Source organism: Xenia sp. Carnegie-2017, unplaced genomic scaffold, assembly GCF_021976095.1.
Source record: "Xenia sp. Carnegie-2017 unplaced genomic scaffold, XeniaSp_v1 HiC_scaffold_20, whole genome shotgun sequence".
NCBI classification, from domain to species: domain Eukaryota; kingdom Metazoa; phylum Cnidaria; class Anthozoa; order Malacalcyonacea; family Xeniidae; genus Xenia; species Xenia sp. Carnegie-2017.
In genome coordinates, this window is record NW_025813483.1 from 14,139,332 (window position 1) to 14,157,982 (window position 18,651).

The 18,651-nt window shown below is 32.6% G+C and overlaps 1 protein-coding gene and 1 long non-coding RNA gene across 4 annotated transcripts; one reads left to right on the plus strand and one right to left on the minus strand.

The window, feature by feature from the left end:
• Positions 1 to 438: 438 nt before the first annotated feature.
• LOC124441363 (proto-oncogene tyrosine-protein kinase receptor Ret-like) lies at positions 439 to 18,452 on the minus strand. 3 transcript variants are annotated; one of them, XM_046991818.1, is made up of 19 exons: positions 18,271 to 18,452; positions 17,034 to 17,088; positions 15,931 to 16,020; positions 15,222 to 15,539; positions 13,969 to 14,345; positions 13,410 to 13,670; positions 12,684 to 12,971; positions 11,828 to 12,504; positions 11,334 to 11,489; positions 10,606 to 10,722; positions 9,677 to 9,861; positions 9,196 to 9,318; positions 8,938 to 9,008; positions 8,463 to 8,503; positions 7,964 to 8,060; positions 7,652 to 7,751; positions 6,802 to 6,925; positions 6,299 to 6,344; positions 6,046 to 6,129 (listed from the first exon to the last, which is right to left on the minus strand). In XM_046991818.1, exons 8-18 carry the CDS (start codon positions 11,907 to 11,909, stop codon positions 6,331 to 6,333), a joined length of 1,110 nt encoding a protein of 369 aa, XP_046847774.1. In that variant the 5' UTR covers positions 11,910 to 12,504; positions 12,684 to 12,971; positions 13,410 to 13,670; positions 13,969 to 14,345; positions 15,222 to 15,539; positions 15,931 to 16,020; positions 17,034 to 17,088; positions 18,271 to 18,452; the 3' UTR covers positions 6,046 to 6,129; positions 6,299 to 6,330. The 3 variants fall into 3 exon arrangements, with proteins under 3 accessions (XP_046847772.1, XP_046847774.1, XP_046847773.1); XM_046991817.1 differs by lacking the exons at positions 6,046 to 6,129; positions 6,299 to 6,344 and having other exon boundaries at positions 6,701 to 6,925; XM_046991816.1 differs by lacking the exons at positions 6,802 to 6,925; positions 7,652 to 7,751; positions 7,964 to 8,060; ... (12 more) ...; positions 17,034 to 17,088; positions 18,271 to 18,452 and adding exons at positions 439 to 944; positions 1,358 to 1,645; positions 2,225 to 2,470; ... (2 more) ...; positions 3,878 to 3,970; positions 4,444 to 4,500 and having other exon boundaries at positions 6,041 to 6,129; positions 6,299 to 6,531.
• On the plus strand, positions 2,696 to 3,474 carry LOC124441364. Its single transcript, XR_006946954.1, has 2 exons — positions 2,696 to 2,732; positions 3,309 to 3,474. It is a non-coding gene; the product is annotated as an uncharacterized LOC124441364 (long non-coding RNA).
• Positions 18,453 to 18,651: the final 199 nt, after the last annotated feature.

Here is an 18,651-nt window from a genome sequence, read left to right on the forward strand (position 1 = left end):
TGGTAACAATATGTGAACGAAAAATATTGGAAAAGTTAGCCGATCGTGCATTAAAAAAGAGTACATCATTCACTGATTATAGATATGCTTTATACAAGCTTTACATTTATAGCTTGCTTATAACAAAAATACGATTTAATACGACACAAGCGCGAGATAAAAACCAACACGACAACGCCAGTTCAAACTTCAACGTTTTTCCGGTAGCATGTAGAAAACGCTATTGCACCTTTTTAGGTTGCTGCCATATGCTCGCTCGCTCAAGGCTTGCTGGCTGCAGCAGCAATAAATATTCCATCAAAAATGATCTTAACTTCGTTTGTAGAATGGCATCGCTAGAATAAATTTTTAGAGTCTAAATTTTTACTGCTTATAAGTGTTCTTTCAAATTTTTGTATTTGCGGTCAAATAGTTCTAAATTGAATTTTTAGAGTTTAATTTTTACAAACGCTATACTTTAATGTACTTTCAAGATCTTTTACTTGGAATTTGATATTGTAGCATATCTACTTTCTCAAAATAGGCTTGGCCGAATACTGCATAGGAAATTGTCATCTTTACTTAATAACACAAATATCATTATGTTGAGACACTTGTTTCCAACATTCAATGAAGTAATGTATCTTGGATTAGCAGCACGATCAAGGAGTATACTCAGCACTCAATTTTTAAAAATCAACATGCAGAATGTCGCATGTTGGAATCTTAATTTATTGACGATGCTGTTGGCTTGCAAAATGAAGACGAAAATCTTAAGTCATGGAGTATATAGTCATAGGTAAGTTATTTTATGAAAATTTGTTTCGTTGCTCATTGCTAAATGAGAAAACTTTTAGAACATACGAATTCAATACAAAACAATAGTTATTTCAACAAAAAGTACAATATAAATACTTGAATGATGGCGATGACCAAAGGGTAATAATTGCTGTTTCTTCCTTTTCCTATACAAGCGAGTAAACACATGTCAAAAAGCGAGTCACTCAAATTGGAAACAGTAGCATTTTTGTAAATGATGGAAGTATTCTTATGGATTGAAATTCATTGCCTCAAAGCATGGCATGAGAAAAGAATGAACGAATAAATTACTCATGTGAATATAATTTCGTAAAAGCACTATTGCCAATACACATTTAATATAAACGACAACTTTTTTGAAAATAGACATGTTTCGACTGCCATACTGAAGATGGCATCATGAGATGTCGAAACATGTCTATTTTCAAAAAAGTTGTCGTTTATATTTCATGTGAATATATAGTATGTCAAACTAAGTATCCAATAAAAGACGTTTATAATTGTACTTTCTGCAATTGAAATAATAAATTTTCTAAATTTTATTATTAAACAATCTTACCATTTGTTTGGAAAACAATCCAATCGCTTTGTTTTCCTTCAAATTTCACTCCAAGCCCTTTTACAGACACTTCATAACGTGTTTCATATAAGAGATTTCTTAGGAAAAATTCGGATTCGTTCACTGAGACATTATAATGAACCATATTTGTTGTGTTTGACAAAATGACTCTATAACCACGTAAATTGTCATGTTTCCATTGATCTTGGCTGATTGGCGACCATGAAACGACAGCGGAAGATACCATTATGTTCGTCAAAGATACATTCTCAGGTGGTGGATTTATCACTAAAATAAATAATAACTAATGCCAATAGATTTTGAGAAAATACATTCATTGGAGTAAGATTATAATAGTTACATTGTAAGGATTACATTACTGGCAAAAATATTTCTTCATGCAAGTTGGGTAATGCTTACAACTGTACAATATATCATAGTAATACCAAGATGACTAGTGTAGCAAAAATATTGGTTTAAAATATAAAACTGTTATTTTCATTCTTTTTACGTATTGTTATAAAAATGAACATCATTGTACACGAGTTCTTTTTTCGACTTCATCAAGTGTTATCCGAATAACATAACACAAGATAAGAACAAATTCTTGATAATATTATCAACACCCATGAACTTCATTTTGATCTTATACATCACGCAACAGTTATATTATCTCGTAAACCCACCCACCCCCCCTCCCATAGAAAAACTATGAAAGCTACCTGACATTTATGATTGAAAATACACTCATATAACAATAATTCAAAATCTTTTTACATTTTGTGCGTGAATGGTAATGAAAATTCCACGTGATTTTACGACCACATAAAATTGAGCGATGTGTAAATGCAATAAATAATTACATACCTAAAGTCGAAAATGCTGCATATGAGATTACAATGTCGCCGTTTTTTGTTAACGCTCGAAGTTTGGCCTTACACGAAGTGCTCGTAAGCTGATTCATGACGTCGACTATCATGGTAGTACCATTAACAACACGATCTTCAGAAAATGTTTCGCCACAAGTTATGGAAACATTATAGAACGCAACTGTGCCGTTTATGAAGTCAGGATTCCATGATATCCTCGTAGTTGTCAAAGTTTCGTGCATAACTAATGAACAATGAAATCATTTTTAAATAATAAGTTAATCATTTATGAAATATTTGAGACACGTATAATACATAATCATAGCAGTTTCACTCAACGTGACGGTTAAGTTTTTAGGATATGAATACTCTTAAAAAGATAGATTACCTTTCATTTTCAGAACGTAAACATTTTCACTTCTTGCTGTTCCTTCTCTACCTTTAGCAAGACATTGAAGACGCAAAGATTGTCGGAAATCAGAAATGGTTATTTTTGAGGTGATAATGTAAGTATTGTTTCGAAATTTCACTTGTCGTTGAGCAATCTTTACATGTTGAGGTAATATTTCCATATTTGAAAAAGTCACGTTGCTAACTACCCAGTCCAAATTATGTTTTGAGGTTCCACGTGTTTTGCACGTGATTTCTACCTTTTCCCCACTCAAATATTTTACAGTCGGCAATAAATTAGCCACAGTAGGTGAAGTTAATTCTAGAGAAAATGAAAATAAAGAAAAGAAATACTTTGAAAAATACAATAATAAAATCTACCAATTATTCCTGCGATCAACTGTACAGCAAGTCATGTTAGGAAGAAATTAACATCAATGAAAAAAAATACTCACTTGTAATGTTGAACATGATTTCAGCTCTATTACATAAACCAAACGATGCATAGATCCCACACACGAACCTCTCATTTGCCGTAACATTTGTAACAGTCGTATAGCATGACGCAGTTGCAGTTGGATCCGAATTCTTTATTATGCATTTGTGAATAGGGGGGAAATCATCGTTACGGAAGAATTCAATTGACACAAGGTGAATGACATCCGGCTCTTCGTCCTCAAATTTTTTTTTAGCTTTAACGACAGTTCCGGAACATGCCAACGTAACATGGGTATATTTGGATATCAGAGGATATGGTTTTGCAGAGTATTTTATAATTGGCAGCTCTTCTCCTGAATATCATAGATAAATATTATGAAAAGAAATTAAATACAGATTTCATACTTCGCTTCAAAGTAAGCTGAGCAGATGTATATTGAGCTTGAGTCTCCTATCCATAAGATAGTGATATTTCCAGATTATTACTTAAGAAAATGGAAACATTTAAAGAAAGTTAGGTACGTAAATTTTATATTTGTGAGTTTACGTTGCATTTTATGAATTGCAGTACCAAGTTAAGTAACATATTTAAAAAGTTATGGATCGATAGGAAACATTTACTATACATTGAAGAGCTCGGTCTGAGCTTCATACAACAAGTATTCCAACCAAAAGAAATTTATTTCATTCTCTTAAACGCCGTTATCATGTAAAACTGAAAGGTTTATACGTGTATAACATGATTAGATCTCAAACAAGCATTCTATGTAAACATTGTTTTACTCAATATTGCAAAGAGACCAGTAAAATCATTTTAACTTACGATCAATGCCATTCACCGCACAATCTGAACTACGATCTGTGTATGTTGCCATAACAACTGACATCACAACGATCATGAAAACCACAATGAAATCTATGCAGAAAATACGTTAACACAAATAAAATTCATTTGCATCTAATATGTCACGATAAATCAATTTCTATAAGATTATTGTCATTTCCTCTTCTCTTCAGCCATTAAACACAACCTTCAACGTTAAATATGATTGATGAAATATTTAAGGCTATTTATCCTTATGAAAGTGAATGACTTGTATCTAATTGCCCTTTTTTCTCCGTTAAAGTTAGGGTCAAGGCTCAATTTCAGGAGAAAATTGATGAAATTTCTTACATAATATAACGTCGTAGATGTAATTAATTTTAAATATACAAAAAACGAAATACTCTTTTGACTCGATTTCTAACATTTAGGTAGACTTGGAGATTAACTTTTAGAGGTTGAAATAAAGTTAACATGAGATTTTAAATGGTTATATATGTTGCACATCTTTGTTGCACAAAGCATATATATACATACGTTAATTTTTCAAATGAAAAAGAACTTACTTCGGTTGATAACGTTAAGATGATTCATTACTGTCCTTTTTGTTGATTATATACTAGCTATAAAGAGAAAATATGAAAATAAGAAAAAGCTCGTGGAACGAGGGTAAAAATTTTTATAGATGCTTTATTTTCCAAAAACATACATACGACAACGTGTTTTTTTCTGCTATGAATTTTAATTTTTGGTGGAAAATGTTTAGGAAAAAAATTCAAAAATAAATTCAAAAGTTCCGCTTCGTCTCTTTTCATGAGCCGCACTGCGTTCAAACCACTTGAGTTCAAATGAAAACAAGTTTAAACGCTATTTAAAGAAGAGTGTTCGCAGCCAAGCTATAATTTTCGATAAAACTTTCATATTTCTTTAACGAGGTGGTCTTAATGTATATTCTGTAAACCCAAATTAAGATCTGGATGTCATGAGCAGATATAACTAGTGTATAAGTAATTTACATAAGTGGCTTGGACAACGTGGTATCTAAAAACTACTTTATTCAACATTTGATGAATATAAGTATAAATAAATTGCATCTTAATGATATCTAAATGCCCTTTTTACTCCGCGCCAATGACGTGCCACCTCACTTCACTTTCCTTTGACGTGTAATTTGAAAAGATTGCTTGTGCAGAAGTTTCGTTTTTATAGCAGTTTAAAAACCTTTCAAAAGATTTGATGCTGATTAAATTAAACGACTTTCTCTGATAGAAATTTGGAGAAGTATGCGGTCAATCCTTACGATTTCTTTTGGCTTTTGCAAAGCAACGGTTTCATAAACATACAAGAGCGTACTTCGAGCTAATTAAATAATTAAGACTGTTAGCACGCAATAAAAAACATTTCTATACACGATAATACCTTAAGTGAGCAGATCTTCTCGAAAAATTGATAAAAGAATGCAGCACTTATTGAAACTTGTTATAATTACTGACTGTAATATATAGTTTGTATATTCGTAAACTGAATATAAACTTATTAACATTTCCATCCTGTATCAAGTCTGACGTAAACATAGACCATCACACGACAACTAGTAGCTTTTTCCAACATATCGGCAAGATTCCCGCAAGCAGAAAGAGACAATAACAAATAGCAATAGTCACGTAAAGGTAGCAGAACGAAATTGACTTTATAATGACAACCTCTTTAAATGATAACAATAACAACAACAATTGTTCAGTTTAAAACTTGTTTCAGCAATATAAATTGCTCATTGCTGGGAATATCAACCAAGGACCTGTTTCTTGAAATACTACCAGGGATTGGATTGATATTTCCAAAAGCAGCATTTCAATGTTAACGCAGAAAATAGAGAATAGATAGAACGCAATTCATATATACGACAACTATCACACAGGAAGTTTTTTAAAAGTGTGCGTGCGATATAATATTTACGCATTTCTGAGGTGCAACTCTTTTACAGGAATTTTAAGAACAAAGTAACTTTTACCAAGATGAAGAAAATTTTAACTGCAGAAAATAAAATCATTACACAATGCTGAGTACAAAAATCATGTACGCGGCTAATTCGATGAAAGTGCGCTCATGCAATCTCTTGGGTAAATATTGTGGTATAACACAAAGATTAGATTTGGTACTTACATATAAGATCCTGTTTTATTGAGATGGAAAGTAGATGTCATTCGTGTTCGTCGCGTTTGTGAAAACATCGAGCGGAAGTTTTTTGCACCCTGCAAAATGAAATATATAATTAGAACCACGCATGCCTAAAAAAGCAAGCATGCAGAAGATAAAGCCTTTTATACTTTCATTAATTTAAACCAGACATGTTACTTTGTCTTGAATGAATATATTTTTGAATAAATCATCTCTAGCAATAACTGTATGAGGTGTCCTCACCTTACATTGTTGTCATTGCACTTTAATAATGTTTATGTATTTGCTCCTAAGCAAAAAAACCCAAATATCATGAAATGAAATATTTAAATAATTTACAAATAAGGGCGTAAGTGCTGTGTAGAGGAATGACAGGAGGGGAGGGGGCTTGAAAGGCTAACTTTTTATTTGCAATAATTCCGTGTTCCACAAATACATGATCTCTAACCTTGACACTTCATGATCGATTTTTTAATTTAAAATATGTTTACTTGAACATGGAAATGGTCCATTTTCAGTGGTATTATTGCTCCTAGCATGTAAAGTGTAATGTTTAACGTAGTTTAAAGAGCTTAAAAGTTTCATATAACTTACATTGTTGATAACTTATTTTATTTCATCAATTAAAATGACACTAGAGATAGGTTATTCCTTTATGGATAGTAAAAATCGTTAGTTAAGATATATTTTCAATAACATATATTTTTAGATAGTTTGCATGAATCATTAATTTTTATCAATGCTACCATTATCCATTGATGCTGTTAATGAGATCCCAGAACTCGAGGAGTCTTCTTCCGTATGGTTTTCGATTGCTGAAGACGTTATTTCATCAACTTCGTTATGGAGACGAACGTTGATATAGTGTTTCTAAAAATTAAAAAAATACCAGACTTACCGACAATCCTTAAAAGGCTTAACAAGTGAAATTCTTCTGCGCTCTTTCATTGGCTTAACTCAAAATAGACAAGGATGCCATGTTAAACCCGCGACGTGTTATGCTTATATGCGCTCTTTCATTGGCTTAACTCAAAATAGACAAGGATGCCATGTTAAACCCGCGACGTGTAATGCTTATATGCGCTCTTTCATTGGCTTAACTCAAAATAGACAAGGATGCCATGTTAAACACGCGACGTGTTATGCTTATATGCGCTCTTTCATTGGCTTAACTCAAAATAGACAAGGATGACATGTTAAACCCGCGACGTGTAATGCTTATAAGTCATAAATATATCAAATTCCCTCTATATTTCTTTCACCGATAAAAAAGGAAGATCGTTTCTGTTTTAAGATCATTTTTTTAGAGATCGTCTCTGTTTGAAGATTATTACTGTTTAGAGATCATTTCCTATATTAGGTAGCGCCCATTCATTTAGCTTTGAAATAAATGATTTCTTTTTGCAAAGCGTATTTACTCGTATTAAAATAGAGTTTTCCTCGTTGACTATAATAATGCTTCGCGGTGCAATATAAAAGTACGATTTTGGGGTAGATGATAAAAAATGAGATTACAATTTGAAAATCGTGTTTGTTTTTTGCGACTCAAAAATACAACAAGTATCTTTGAACAGCCGCGGAGTTGGTCCACTTTACCTCTTTTTCGACGAGCATATTCTCCAATGACAAATGAATATCTGAGAAACTCGGCCTTTTCTTTTCCTCTTGTTGCCAGCATTGACTCATCAACAAATATCTATAAAAATATTAGAACATAATATTACATATAATCTGTTCATAAATATGTCCTTCAAAAACACTAGGTGTCTTCGTTCAGCCAATGAAATATAAGCAATATACGATAAAAAATGGCCAATAACAAACCATGGCAAGTGTTGTGTTGGTATAACTCGCCTTAGCCCTCTTAGAAGTTTTTCTCTCCTTATTAATCGGTGCATAAAAACTTACATTTCTTCGCTGCAATGTGAGGGACGCGTCATTCTATTTCCTTTAGTCAGGTAATCAAACATATTGTAAGGCGACGTGTCCTCATAAGGTTCTTTACCTAGTGTGTAAAGACATGTGCTGAATGATATAACAGATTACATTCGGTACCAGGTCTCTATATAATACATACATGTCATTGAAGAGTATGAGAACTTAGCTATACTTAAAATTTTTTAATGCTATAAAAAGTTAATGCATGCACTTAAAACTTAAGAATAAAGAAACTGCTAGCACATTTTACAAATAAATATTATAAAGTACAGACATAACTATTAATGTCGAAAATATACAGAACATGTACTATTACAATTTTATAGGTGTAAATCTCCCATAAGGAAAAAAAGTGGCTAAAATTTGAGCAAGGAGTCAAAATTTCCACAATTTCATTCCAATTCTCCATAAAAAAAACGGAACTACGTGCGAGTGATGAATTTAAGGAAATTTTCCCATTAAAACATACCAAGAGTACAAATTTCCCATAACAATACCCCATACGACCACCTATGGAAAGAAGAGATGATAAAAACGAAAAGAGTAAATGGAAAATTAGACAAAGAGGCCGGTTTCAACAAGGAATTTACACTTTTGCGTTTTGACATTCACGTAGTTACATTATCGTAGCTTAACTATTGACTTAACGACAAACTCACAAAGATTAATCACTTGTTACAATGCTATCGCTTCGTGTGCTGTTAATATATTAATCTAATTTGGAATATGATAAAATGCAAAACGATATGGGATTGTAGATGCCTCTCTATATGTATTCGAAACGCAAACATTCCCTGAGTAGATTTAGACAGAATTCTGCATGGTGTTTACTTCTTATTTGTTTTGATGTTCCCTTACGGACAAAACTTTAAAATGGAAATCTTTACGAAAATCTTATAGGCTACGTCATTTCCTGTCACTAAATGCTTTAGAATGTTACTTACGTATCGGACGCAGATGTAAATCGCCCTTCAAGCAAAGATTCTAAAGACATCCATTTCACAGGAAGCATTTTCTGTAAACATGGTGAATAAAAAGATGATCGGTATGGATCAATCACTTATAAAGGAATTTGGCGAACACAATACATTCACTGTCTAGAAAATAAGTATTCCAGGGATAGCATAGAGTGTTTACTCTCATTAAACATTGTGTAGGTTGACTTGCTTCACAACAAAGTCAACCAAAGTTTTCCAACTTACATTTTTGTTAACAATATAATGACGTGTAACATCAATTTTTCTTGCGAGTCCAAAATCTGCAATTTTTAGAGCAAGTTGTTCCGTCAAGAGAATGTTATGGCAGGCAATGTCTCGATGTACAATCTAAAATATAAGAAATTAAATAATTTCATAGAAAATTATGGTACAATTAAAATGAAATCATCCTTTCACATCTATTCTACTACACAACACACTAAACTCTGTAAAAATAACCACGATTTTTACTACCTCGACAGTTACTCTACTCTTTATAGGACGGGGATGCTCTAGTTTCGATAAGATTTCAGTGGATTTTACAGTTACATATCACATCTTTTATGCAAAATTCATGAATGTGAAAAAGCACCATGCTTAAGTGCTTTGTATATTAATAGTTAGAAGAGAAATTGACAAACTCTCCAGTAGCTGAGGCTAGAAGAGATGCACAAATCACATTAAATCAATCCCTGCATTAACCTACCTTTTGCTCGTTCAAAAACATCAATCCTTTCGCAATCTTTGAAGCGAAGTTAATCAGCTGCTTTTCAGTAAGCTTTGAATAAATGTTCTCATAACTTTCATGTTCTTCACGGTTGATTCTACTTTCTTTCAAAAATTCCTTTAAATTTCCTCGACAGCAAAACCCCATAACCAACAAGATGGGCACTATAATAATAATAGCTGATCTTTATTGAGGATGCCAACATCACTAAAAAGTGGTTTACAGAGGGGTCCTCTAAAAGTGACTAAATATAATATAACTACTTAAAAATAAAAATAAAAAGAATACAAATCGAAAAATATGAAGATAAAACTACATCATTTGAAAAATTAACATGCTAAAAACGAAACTAATTAAAATAGTGCTTTCTTTGATACCTCACGTTTAAAACCATCGCTTTAAACCATACTTTTTCACTATAAGTGAAAAAGGCAAAAAATTCTGATTCACAACACGATATTGAATCGCAGGGCTAAAAGATATTGAGGACAAGTTAAGAAGTAAAAATCTCCAATCTAGCCAGGCAGAAAAGTACTAAGTGAAATGTGAAGTTACTCCATTCATCTCTTATTGAGCCTTTCCAACGAACGATAAGCACATCTTACAGTTTATCTTTTATAAGAGTTAGTATCTCTTCCTTATAGTTGGTAGCCCCCTCATATAGTTAGTAAAGTAATGAACAGTAAATAAACGCAATTTCAATAAAGACAAAATTGCTCTTTGAATAGTTCATAGGAAATCATAAACTGGACAAAAGATGAGACATTTTAAGAGCAACTTATAAGACAACAAGACGACTGAATCCACAATGAAAATTTTCAATAAAAACTGTGTGCTCCTGGATAGCAAGAATAAGACATTTTTGAATTCTCGAAGTCAGTTCTCTTTATTTGCTCTGTGGAGAATACCTTCTTGTGTACATGCACCATGGAGTTTGATGACGTTTTCATGACCAATGGTGTTCACGTATTGGAGAATTTCAAATTCTCGAATCAACTCAAACCAGTCGCTTTGGCCACGATTGGCTAAAACAAAAATAGTTATAGTTATTGTCAGAGGATCTATATTTGGCTACAATAGAGCAGTAAAGCATTTCTTTTTTTCTCAGTTTTCTTTAACTTGTAGAAAAACATAGGACAAGTTACTTGTATATGTTGTTTGAAGTTATTTGTAGTAAAATTGAGACTATAGCCACATTGCCTGCATTTGAATTGAAAGAATACAAACACTAGCAAGTAGCAATGATCATTGACTGAAACTATTTTTGATCATTTGTTTCGAGCCCATGGTCAAATATTCTGTCTTGGTTGAATTTAAACTAAATTTTTTCCCTATCAACCACTTTTCAAGATTTTTCAAGTCAGAGTTTACTGTCGTTTCTAGCTCAACTATATTATTATTTGAAGCAGTTATGCTTGTATCATTAACAAACATTTCTGTGTACATTGCTCTAAGCATTAGGGAAAGTCATTTATGGAAATGGAAAGAAATTAATTTATTTTGATGCTTTTGTGGCATTTTACGCTGATATAAAAATTTCCGTCATTACAAAAAGAAATCACTCTTCAAAATATTTTGCGACAGTCAATGAACGAACGAGTAATTTATTTGAACATGCCAATCATTTGGTAGATACCTCTGAGAGTTTTCACAGCAACACGAATTTCTCTCTCAGATTCATCAAAAGATGTCTTCATTAGCAAACCTTCTCTCACCAAACCAAAATATCCACCGCCAAGGACATGATCAAATATGGCCAACTGACTCCGATCTATCTCCCATTCTGATGCGTCTTAAAAAATAATATAAACATATGCTGCTATCGATTCCATAAAGTTTTTACTGCCTAACGTCTAGTGCATAATATTTAGTGTACATACTACATAGCCTAATAAATAGTGTGTAACTTAACATCAAGTGCATGACCCATACTGCCTAACATATAGTGCATAACAGTTGCACTCTAAAACCATGCACAAAAATGAATCAACGGACTCCTAAACAAATCATGTAGGGTTAAAATAACTGTCAAAACAGCTTGGTCAGGGTAGTCTCGAAATTTTCCAAATTGCTCAAAAATATCATAAAAATTTATAAATAATTAGAATATGCAATTTTATGAAGTCTCACCTTCCAAATCGCTGGTCATGTCACTGCCAAAATATTCCGGAAAAAGAATTCGAAGATTTATCATAGCATTATTGGAATCCATCTAAAAAATTTTGAGTAACAAAACTAGTTCAGCAAAAAGTCAGATTTATCATATTTGCTAACAGTTATACCTAGAATTTTCTTAATTGAAGCAACAAAAAATATATATAAAATATATATAATTTCACATAAATATAATGAAAAATTTATGTTACAATTAGTTGTAGTAACGTAGTAATAAAATTTAGGTAAATGGACCGAGATCTTTCGAAAAGTTTCATCAGGAAATGTTGTTATTAAATTTTAGAACGATGAGATTTCACTGCACAAGTTACAAACATTGAAAAGTATAAAATGCTCAGAAATCTAAAATTGATAAAATTTAGCACTAGATAAGTAAAGGAAAAAAATTTAATAAAGTTTAAAATAGTTTAAATGTGCAAAAACGACCAATCTCATTAGATGTAGTCTTCTTCAAAAACCAGCAAAGCAATATTTGTCATTTCGAAACCATTGAATTAATATCAGAAGTAAAATCACCACAGCCGTTAAGCACACAAGTGAGACGATAATTGTCAATGTTAAGTTGTTCTTTCTCTGAACAGTTAGCGGAATCTTTGTGTTAATGTAGTCTTGAGTCTTTAGTTCTAACGGAGCTGGAAAAAACAAACATCCAATCTTCTATAGCAAATTGTCTCATGTATAATAATTTAATCTATATGAAGAATATCAGTTCCTTATTATTACAGTATACGTTTGGACCAATGACAAATAAAAACCGACTATAAAACATGAGTTTCAAGACTGCACGTCATAAATTGGCATCAACACTTACCAGTTGTTTTGAACTTCATCCAGCCGCTTGATTTTCCTTCAAAATTCTTGCCAACTCCCGTTACTGAAACTTCGTAGTTAGTTGAGTGCGACAGATTTGTCAAAGAAAACTTCAAAACATCATTGGGTATTGTGTAATTTAACCGAACACTTCTGTTAGCGAGGTTTATTCGGTAACCAGCAAGGCGATCGTACCTCCATTCCGATTTTCTTATAGCAGTCCATCGAACAATGGCCGATGAATCACTAATGTTCAACAGTGATACGTTTCTGGGGGCAGGATTTTGATCTGAAAGAATAAAACACTTTTTTCAGTAAGATTCTTGCTATTCAATAGTTTCATCGATGTTTTTTGTCGTATTCAGTCCACTGATTTCCAGCTCATTTAAGCGTCTGAACAGCGCATGAGCATTAATAATACAATAATACAAAGTTTGAAAAATGATGGACAGTTTTTATCAAACACATATAGTTCTGTTTAAGTCTGAGGGAAATGTACTTAGAGCACAGTATAGTAAAAAATATATGGCCAAATCCATTAAATTCTTTTGAAATGCATATCTTATTACGCAAGTTATTGACATAAAGACCGCCAGTCGTGAGTCAGATGACCAATAAAACGCTAAACTTGCTTCATGCAGCTAATAATCTAATTATTAATACATCAACAATTTGCGCATCGAAGTGTACCCTATGTTTATTCTTTATAATGTGTTTGGAGTCTTACCTAGTGTCGTAAAACTAGAAGTTCCCACAAGTAAATCGCTTTTATTTGAAGAAACCCCACGAACGTCAACAATGCAAGTGAGGATAGTCCTGAACGGCGTGGGATAGCTGATGCTAACACTGGTCTGTCTTAAATCCATAAATGCTTTAGAGAATTTATCGCCACATGTTATAGAAACATTATACGATGAAATGGGGAGATATAAAAGGTCTGGATGTACAGACCAATCAACCTTCATAGTCACAAGGTTTATATTCATTGCTACAAAAAGATTAAAAAAAAAACACCATTCAGAAATGTTAGACTGAGACGAAACTTTTTCAATGCAAAAATTATTTATTAGTTTGCGAGTAATAACAATGCTGAAACCATAGCAATAAATAACTCCTGACAACAACCCTGTTTAAAATATGACATTCGAAAGAGATAAGGAGGGATAGGAAGAGATAGGAGTCCATTAAGGAGGGATGGGAATAGATGAGGAGGTATGAGAAGAGATAAGGAGGGATAGGTGCTCATTTCACCAGCACAACTACTAAACCCCATTCTCACTAAGTACCTTGGATGCCCATGTAGTAGAAATAGACATTTTGACTGAGTGTTTTTCCCGGGAGATTTTGAGAAACACATTTGACGTGAAGACCTAGTTCGTTATTCGAGACAACAATTTTCGATGTAACGCTGTATGTATCGCTGTTGTTTTGAAATACATCGTTTGTTGTGTTAATGTTCACATGTGGATAAATAGCCTTTATTCCAAGACTCCCATTTTCGTTAGTATTTTGGTCCACAGTACTGGAGTTAGACAACACGCGAGTAGCGTTTATAAACCACGAAACGTTAGGTGCAGGCAATCCAGATGTCTTGCAAGTAACTTCTATTTTTTTTCTATCCACATAATTGGCTACTAGCAATGTAATTTTGGAGCAACAGGAGCTAGAAACACAACACAAGCAGTTTTATCAAGCCGTTGGCTCTCCAATAAAGACAAAACTTCTAATTTGGTGAAATTAAGGATGTAAAATTTGAAAAAAATTTAACTACTTCTGATATATAGACGCCTGCTCAGTCGATTTTGATGATAAGTTACACGTTACAAGAGCAGAGTACTTGGAAAACGTGGATTGGATGACATAACTCGATTACCTTGTGCAAAATGACGAAAACTTATTTTAAATTTATAAATTCATGAAATTTTCATTGGATAAAAATTCCACCGAAGAAGTGCAACAGAGGCATAATCTTAGTGTTGTTGAGTTAGAGAATAGGAATTCTTCCTAGGAGTTAAAATTTAAAGCCCAATTTCACTGAATTTTGTACAAAACAAAAATGTACTGATTTTTGCGGATGTGATGATGTACAAACATTGTATAAACTTTCAAGTTATTTTTCATGTAAGCAGTGCCAAGTAAAATGTTGACAACTCGGTAGAGTTTGATCGCATTTACAAACAATAAATTTTGCAAGTAAATCAACGGATGAAATGTAAAATTGATAATTTTTCTTGGACCATGCACTATTCTAAAAGCCATGTGCTTGGGTAATAATTCAAGCAGTTAACCAAATTTTTGTAGCTATGTTTCCAGATTGCAAAATTATTTTTGGTCTTTATAAATTTCATTATAACTACTTAAACAAGAATGAGAAACAAAATAGTAAACTGTTGTAAATTAAAAAACAATCATATCTATGAAGTTTCATTTCTTGAAGAAGAAGTATACATACTAAAAGTTCAGTAAATCGTAGATAAAAATTTTATACTTTGCATTGAGCATTCGCAAATTTACTTACTCTGAGTAAGAGAAAACTTACGTTTGACGTCAAAAATAATCTTCGCTTCATTGCAGTAATCAAATCTGGTTACAATTTTACATCTGAATGAAGGGAATTCTTCGAGAACAGATACGTGCACATCACAAGTCGCCCATATTTTTTTACGCCACGATTCATACCTACAAGCGTGGATTGGTCTGTAACCATCGCGGTAAAATAGAATTTTGTATATGTATGTTTTGTCTTGTTCTCCCTGTTTTTGAACGGCTTTTGTAGAACAATTCAAGTGAACTTTGCTTGCGTTGATCAAAATTGGGTAGGGACTAGCAGTAAAATTCATTAACGGTCTTGTTTCGGCTAAATAACGGAAAATCGCAGTAAACAAGCTATTTTAACTTAAGAAACGTTTATATAAAAATTTCAATTTTTCTTTTCTCACTTTAAGAAAATAATGCACTTCACTAAACATTGTGATTTTCCGAACAATTTTCTCGTTGTTCTCAAAACGCGGCGAAGAATTGTGAGATTTAGTCACCATATCAGTATCACAATTCACTTTTTCTAATTTCAGGTGGTTTGATGGCTATAATAATGATTTGGACGGATGCAGAAAAATTTAGTTCGTCATGGAAGATCTTTTGAGCTTATTTCCTACTACGTCATTTGTTTAGGAAAATGGGCATTATAATCTTATGGTAAGAAAATCAAAAGAACTTTAATAAAAGTTATCTCTACTATAGTTACTTACGTGTATTATCTGGGCGGCAACTATCACCAAGATCTATAAAAGTTGTCTTGGCCAATAATAAGAAGGGAAGTAACACTGCGATGACGTATTCTATAAATAGAAATTTCAAAACAATATATATTATATAGCTAATTCCCTGACAGGATCACCGTGCAACTTAAACTGCTCAAAATCGTCGGAAAACCTCCAACATTTGAATGTACGTCTATTCAGTGTATATTACACAATACATTTTGTTTGGTTTTCAGTTTAGGAGATTTTTCTTGGTGATGATGCAGTAGGAAATAATCATCAACTGCCACTGGTTGATGTACTTAATGCTAAATAGCAGTTCAAAATCTATAAAAACAGTAACACTCGATAATAAATAGCACAAAATTTCTGGTACAAAGCAAATTTATACAACAAATTAACAATGGGATTTGCAGTTCCTGTCCCACTGTATTGTTATGTAGAAACAAGATAGATTCTCTTGTACTTGGAAAAATCTATGTGATCTTGTGTTGTCTAAAAATGTTTGAGTAAAATCAACTAGTGCAGGTTTTGTCATCAGGGTATACTAAAACCATAGTAATGTTTCATAGAAAATATTTCGCATGACAGAATTTGTAAAATTTTCCTGCGATACTTTTTGTCTGTATAATAGTGTGCAAAAGTCTTAGGTTATACCCAATATTTTGGTGTTCATCATGATTTTCCAATGTTTAATGAGACATACACCAATTTTATTTTAACAAACAATATAAGATGTCTGTTAAGCGCAGATCAACATAAATCTCACAAGTAAAATACACGTGCAACTTCGCCGTTTAAGTCAAGATATTCTGTAGTTTGAAGCAGAGATAGTAAAGAGACGAAATTTTATGGTTGAAAAAATGTCAAGTTGCTCTGAACCAATCAGAATGCCGCTTTCAACTAGTCATTGGGTAATAAAACACGACATTTTTCGTCAGCACTGTGCTTGGGCCAGCGGTCTACATTGCAAAACGTCATTTACTATTTTTGAGAGTTCTTCGTCAACTTCTGCGTGCGAAAAGTTTCAACTTTGCGGTTAAAAAAATGTAGCTATTGCAACTAGAAATGAAGAGCACGTCAAAACTTACTTATATTTGTGTTCATGAAAATATTCAACCCCATGATCTTCGACGTCAAAGAAACCTGAAATACAATAATTGCGGTTTAACAAACATTTTAAATGTATAATAATTAGCAGAATACATCCAAGATGATTGTTTATGGGGTTTGAGAGGGAGGAGGTTGATCTTCTTGGAATAAAATTTTGGTGGATAATTAGTAGTTGTAAGGCATCGTGACATGGGGCACGTCAGACATTTTCTTCTATTCTGTTAATTTAATACCATGATTTAGAGATTTTTTAGGACGTTTTAATTTCTTAACCCGAAGTCTATCGCTAATGAATCTGAAAACTTGCAAAGATCTCATTTGCACAAATAAAGTTGATGTGTTACGCTGTGTTATTTGATTTGTTTTAAATATTACTTTCTTGTGAACATACTTGCTGAATTCAAAACTGTATTAAAGTGCACTTAATTCTTTCATGTGCATGACGTTGCATGAAATTGTCCACTGTAATGTCATCTGTTTTATCCGTTCTGTGAATTTATCAATATTGACGATAACAATAAAACCCTACAGTGAAAAAACTATAAGTCCGATAACGTTAGCATTGACAGTTACAAGAAATCACCAAATGAAATGTCTCAAAAAAAAATAAAGAAAGCAACATGAGTTCTTCGTTATTATGAAACTTAATCCTTGTAATTTAATTCCAAGTAACACCAAAATCTTATATCGCTGTAATAATAATAATCCTAATCAACTTCTCATCTTAGAAGCTCTTTTGATAAAACGCAATATGCCACAACTTAATAGTAGTCTCAAAGCTTGTAAGAAATTATCTTTATTTTAATGTTAGTATACTGCCTAACTGTTGAGTCTTATAGTTCTCTAATTACGTACTGTCACTTCCACTTGTAAATAATTATATAAACGTTTCGCAGCCTGCCTTGTAAACTATTAGTCTGAAGATGTATTTAGAATAAAGACGAAATATTACACCATCTTTTGTTTTAAAACTTTGTATTATCTTGAATATCAAGAAAACGAGATGTCCGTTTTCGGAAATTGTTTTATTTTGTTTTATTTTCAATATTACATATTCCAAATTTTACTATAGTCTAGAACTGTGTAAAGATGTAATAAAAACAGCGCAAAGTTGCGAACTTTGCGTAAAAAAGCGACGAAATGACTAAAACGAGTTTCGCTATTATTGTTCCTTGAAAAGGAAATCAAGTCAAATAATAACAGAAAATTACTAACCTCAAATTTCCCACTTCCCAGTAGTTAAAATGTATGTTAAACATCTTTGAGGTAAGTTATCGTTATTCTTGAACAGTCTGCTTATCAAATGAAAGACAAGAATTTAAAATGTACTAATTGCGACAAGAGAGCGGATGCTGAAAATGCACGACATTCACAGACAAAAATATGCACTTATGGTGACGTCAAAGGCGAATGAACGCCGTGACCCACGCATTCAAATGCACAGGAAGTTAGGAGCAACAACATTTTCAAAGAAATCTTCCTGTTCAGACCTACAAAAATCATGTACGCGGCTAAATCGATGAAAGTGCGCTCATGCAATCTCTTAGGTAAATATTGTGGTATAACACAAAGATTAGATTTGGTACTCATATATAA

Coding starts and splice junctions, on each gene's coding strand:
- LOC124441363 (XM_046991816.1), bottom strand. CDS start 4,471: ATGAATCATCTTAACGTTATCAACCGAA. Junction 3,971..4,443: donor TCTTAACGTTATCAACCGAA/GTAAGTTCTTTT, acceptor TTTTCTGCATAG/ATTTCATTGTGGTTTTCATG. Junction 945..1,357: donor GATTGTTTTCCAAACAAATG/GTAAGATTGTTT, acceptor TCGCTTGTATAG/GAAAAGGAAGAAACAGCAAT.